The 5,294-nt window shown below is 47.4% G+C and overlaps 1 protein-coding gene across 1 annotated transcript; it reads right to left on the bottom strand.

The window, feature by feature from the left end:
* Window positions 1-1,502: 1,502 nt before the first annotated feature.
* On the bottom strand, window positions 1,503-4,491 carry LOC135817081 (piggyBac transposable element-derived protein 4-like). Its single transcript, XM_065330195.1, has 2 exons — window positions 3,900-4,491; window positions 1,503-3,579 (listed from the first exon to the last, which is right to left on the bottom strand). The coding sequence occupies exons 1-2, from the start codon at window positions 4,219-4,221 to the stop codon at window positions 2,066-2,068; spliced, it is 1,836 nt and encodes a 611-aa protein (XP_065186267.1). The 5' UTR covers window positions 4,222-4,491; the 3' UTR covers window positions 1,503-2,065.
* Between the last annotated feature and the right edge of the window lie 803 nt (window positions 4,492-5,294).

The raw sequence follows: 5,294 nt of genomic DNA, 5'->3' as shown, positions 1-5,294 counted from the left end.
GGACCAAGCATCGCCACTATACATGGTACATGGTACTAGGAGATACTAGTAGACAACAGTCACTACAATGGAGGAGCGGCGTGGACATACGGACTGCGGACCACACACCTTGCAGACTGAACGACGTGATTGCCCGATTTTCCAACACGTTCTTCACGTCCGATTAGCCTTTCGTGGTTAACAAAATGTATAACGATAACGCCTTCACTAAATGTATAACGATAACGCCTTCTTAAATGTTTACAGAGTTCGTCGCGTTGAACCCTCTCTGCTGGCAAAAGGAAAATTCCTCCTTGTAAACCCAGTTTCATCAGACAATACCTGGAATAAGTCATGTACATGTACTCAACAGACTACATGTATCAGTGCAGCGTGCTATATAATTTGCATACATGTAGAGCGTGATTAGGTCTAGCAGGAATGAGCCACTAATGCCAACCCCATGCGTCCACAAGCGTACATGAAATGAGGTTTGGGTCCACTAAAAATGGAGCTACTCTTGAGCCGTATCCAGCTGCTTGGGAAAAATTTATGAGCTGAGCAATTCTATTATTGGTTAACTAGGTGATAACCACAAAGAGCTGACACAGAAAGATACTGGGAACAATACCATTCAAGTAACCAATGCCAAACTAGTAACGAGTGATGGCAGGTTACAGCAATTCATGCTACACAGCTATATTCACGCAATCTTCCGAGCAGAGTTTCGAAAATGGACATAGGGTGGTTCTAGTATGCAATGTATTGTCCGAATTCTTCACCAGCTTCTAATTTGTGTGAAACAAATTTAAATGAAATATATTCCAAGTGAGAGCTTACATGTGTTGAACTCTCTTCCTTTTCTCTACACGAGACAAACATCTCCAAGTCCAACCGTTTAGGATGTTTCAGCACGGCCAGGGTGTGTAACTGACCCGCGGAGCCAAAACCAGTGATTTTCGTGATTTTCCAAAAGTAGTCCTATTCACTCACAATTTTTTCTGCGGAATGCATAGGTTTCAGTGAGAACAATTCCCAACACAAAATTCCATATTTGGTCAATAGAAGCCAGTAAAACGAGTACAAAATATACGTATTTTTGATGAATTTTCGCATAAACACGGGTTGAACGTACCAGAGCATGCAACTCATTTATACTAGAATGGCCAGGTGGATATGATGGTAAGAACTAGGTTTGACATAATTACGGTTTTGTTCTTGAGTAGATGATGACCAAATATGGTCATGTTTGCTGAAACCAGCTGAGGGGCGTCAGGAACTATTCAATGTGCATACGAATAGCTAGGCAACAGGTTCTTGCCGAACAGACACCGGCAGAGACATGCACATATTCACAACCATACAGATCTATCCAGCCATGCAATTCTCGCATTCACATTCACCCGTACACTCATGTACTCTATTGGACACATGTATGAAAGCGCACCCGTGCGCACGCGCGCGCGCGCGCGTGCGCCCCCCCCCCCCCCCCCTCCACACACACACACACACAAATTATAGAATGTAGCTCACATAAATTATTGAATGCAGCTCACACAAAGTAGCTGAGCGCTGCAATACCACTACAGTGAACTAGCAGGTAGCTAGCAACTACATAAAGCCTGCCACGATCCTCAAGCGGTGACCAGACCTGAACACCCCTGACACGAGCGAGTACAGCTCTATTTCCCTCGGTAAGACTCCTCGAAACACTGAATGCAATACGAATGGCTAGGCAACAGGTTCTTGCCGAACAGACACCGGCAGAGGCATGCACATATTCACACCTATACAGACCTATCCAGCCATGCAATTCTCGCACTCACATTCACCCGTACACTCATGTACACTATTGGACACATGCATGAAAGCGCACCCGAGGGCGCGCGCGAGTGCGCGCCCACACACACACACACAAATTATAGAATGTAGCTCACACAAATTATTGAATGCCGCTCACACAAAGTAGCTGAGCGCTGCAATACCACTACAGTGAACTAGCAGGTAGCTAGCAACTACATAAAGCCTGCCACGATCCTCAAGCGGTGACCAGACCTGAACACCCCTGACACAAGTGAGTACAGCTCTATTTCCCTCGGTGAGACTCCTCGAAACACGGAATGCAGTACCCAGGATTCCCGAGGCAATCAGCGCACATGGTGCGGACATCCTTCCGGTTACCCTTGCCGTAGCAGACAACACACTGTTTCTGCGGATTAGCCTTTTTCTCGGTTGCCGGGATGTAGCGGAGGAAGTGGCTGTCCATGCGCTTCGTGCCTGTGGCTCCACCAGTTGCTGCAGCAGCTGCTTCCGCGTGAGCTACCATCTCCGCCTTGCCTTCGGCGATGAGGGCTTTCAGGGCGCGCTTCACAAAGTCGAAGTGCGTCATGCGGTTTGACTTCCTGTGCAGGATATACGCGTTCAGGAGTGCTTGCTCAATCAGATGCACGGCGAGCTTCTTGTACCACTTCCGGGACTTGCGTGCAGCGGTGTAGAACGACAGCATCTCATCATTTTTGTCAACTCCACCCATCTTCTTGTTGTAGTCCTGTACAAGACGAAGCTTGCGGACTGGGCGGCGCTGCCGATCTCGCTTGCCAGTTGGCTCTACGTTTGCCTTGTGCATCGTGGACAGAAAATGCACCTCCTTCGTGTCCTGCAACTTTATAAACATCATGCCACCACCGCTCCGGTACAGAAAGTGGCCTTTCTTTAGCCCCTTGAAATTTGCTATACGCTTCGGTAGTCCGATCCGGTTCTTGCGAATGGTACCGCACACTCCCGTTGCGTTGCCCTTGAGGTAGGTGGCTATCGGGATACTCGTGTACCAGTTGTCCACGTACAGCTTATACCCCTTCCCGAGAAGCGGCTCAACGAGCTTGTGCACTACCGCACCGGACACGCCGAGCTCCTTGACCTTCTCAGGGCAGAAGGTTTCGTTGTCCTTCCCGACGTAGACAATCAGATTGAAGAGGTAACCGCTGTCTTCGCAGAGCGCATAGATTTTCATCCCGAAGCGTGCTCGCTTCGACGGAATATACTGGCGGAATGATATCCTTCCCTTGAACGCCACCAGTTCCTCGTCAATTGAAATGTACTCGTTGGGAGTGTAAACGCTCATGAATCGCTCCTGAAGCAACGTCAGAAGAGGCCGTATCTTGGAGAGCTTATCGTTGGGATCTTCTTCAGCGTTGTCCATGAAGTGCAGAAAGTTCATGATAGAGGTGAAGCGCTCGCGCGGCATCGTGCGGCTGTAGAACGGTGTGGCGATGATGGGATCTGTGCTCCAATAGTGGTCAAGCTCGGGCTTAGGAACAAGGCCCATGTTCAAGAACAAGCCCAGGAACACTTTCATTTCGGCTACGGTAACGGGTGTCCACGAGCGGGCGAGGCTGCGCCGGGCCAGTGTTTCAGCGTTAGCGTCGATGTATGCTCTTGCAAACCGGTTTGTCTCCGTCACTAGCATCACCCAGAATTGTGCAGTGAAGAACAGCTTGACATAGTCCAGTGGAGTTGGATCGTCCGGGAGAGGCATCTTGATCCCTGGCTGGCCAGTAAATGGCGGCACATTAGGTTCCACATTCTGTTTCACCCAGATACCTGCAGTAACAAAATATCCATGACAAATCCTATGATGTTCCCAGTGTCACACACAAATGCTAATAATTATAATAATTTGCATTGTACAATTCTGTCCGCTGATTGAGTTGTACATGTGTATGAATACTAAAAATATAATTCAAATTTGGAACTCACAACGATAAGCATTTGCAACACAATACACATTTACATGCATTGTGAATGAGGAAAAATGTCCGTGCATGATCATTGAGCGATCAGCTGAGTGACAAGATTTTTAGTACAATTATTTGAAAGTTTGAAATTATGAGTACTATTTTCAGATCCATACGCACACTGACCTTCACTTCCATCGTCGCCCTCAGCCAGTGCTTCGACTGCTTCCACGTGCGTTTTAGCAGATATCCCCTCGTTCTCACCGTCACTGTCGCTGCTGGCGCTACCTACATCGTCATCCGCGGCGTCTCCTACGACATCGTCGTCGTCCAATTCATTTTCACTATCGCCTGGCGACGCTGCGCGATTTTCAGGCAGATCTCCATCTTCCTCCGACAGAACGATGTCGTCTTCAGACAATGTCGGCTCGACATCACTGTCAGGGTCGAGTACGACAAGGTCGAGGACATGATCGAGATCGTCTGCACCATATCGACGCCGCGCCATGACAGCAAATTGTCAAAATTTCTATTGTTCAAATAATTTCGCACGCGACATCTATGTAGGCGTACATAGCCGCACATGCGCGTGCGCCCGTCAGTACTATCGTAGAACTGTCGACGTTCATCCAGCACGTCACTGGTCCACGTAGGGATAAGATCCGTCGACCACGGATGTCTCGAGAGTACGTTCATTTTCACTGTACGCATCACGTATATATACGTGATCCGTGGGCCAGTTACATGTACCATCACGTACATATACGTGATGCGTGCTGAAAGGGTTAAAACGTGTCGGGTGCATTCTATTTTACCTGTAAAGGAGGCTTACCATAGTTCAATGAGATATTTGCACTCTCGCCACCAGTACATTTGTACTCTCACCACCAGTACATTTGTACTCTCACCACCAGTACATTTGCACTCTCACCACCAGTACATTTGTACTCTCACCACCAGTACATTTGTACTCTCACCACCAGTACATTTGCACTCTCACCACCAGTACATTTGCACTCTGACCACCAGTACTTGTGCTCTTAGCCCAACCGCATTGTGATACGTAGAATGTCTGTGATCTTGTGCAGTGTATTACCATTTTAACAGCATCTTGAGTTCTGGTGTGATTTTGCACTTTACCTTTTTCGCTTGCTTTAGTTGACGGTCATCCTAAAGGGCGAAGTATGTTGGGCTGTTTCATTTCTCTTTTCTTCTTCGTACTAGTGGTGTAACTTTGTAAGCAGCTTTTGAACGTAGCAGTTATGAAACCGTGCGGTGTCCTCTCCATGATAATCTTTGAAATAATGCTTCTCAGATATTCTAACCATTCAATATTGTTACATGACTGTATACCTTCACGGATGAGGCTTGTTAGGGCCTGTCAGCTAACTGAATGATGATTCTGTACATGTACTAGTACTAGTATCCTGAATTGGAGGGGAAAAAAATCCTGAATTGGAGGGGAAAAAATCCTGAATTGGAGCCGTTTTGCTGCCGGTTTAGTGAACACCGACAAACATCCGGTGGTGTTCGGAGTGTTACAATGACGTAATGAATCAAAACGCTGATACTAGGTAGGTG

Source organism: Sycon ciliatum, chromosome 5 (genome assembly GCF_964019385.1).
Source record: "Sycon ciliatum chromosome 5, ocSycCili1.1, whole genome shotgun sequence".
In the NCBI taxonomy this organism is placed as follows: Eukaryota; Metazoa; Porifera; class Calcarea; order Leucosolenida; family Sycettidae; genus Sycon; species Sycon ciliatum.
Note: the sequence above shows the minus strand (reverse complement) of the source record. Positions and strands in the feature narration are given on the sequence as shown.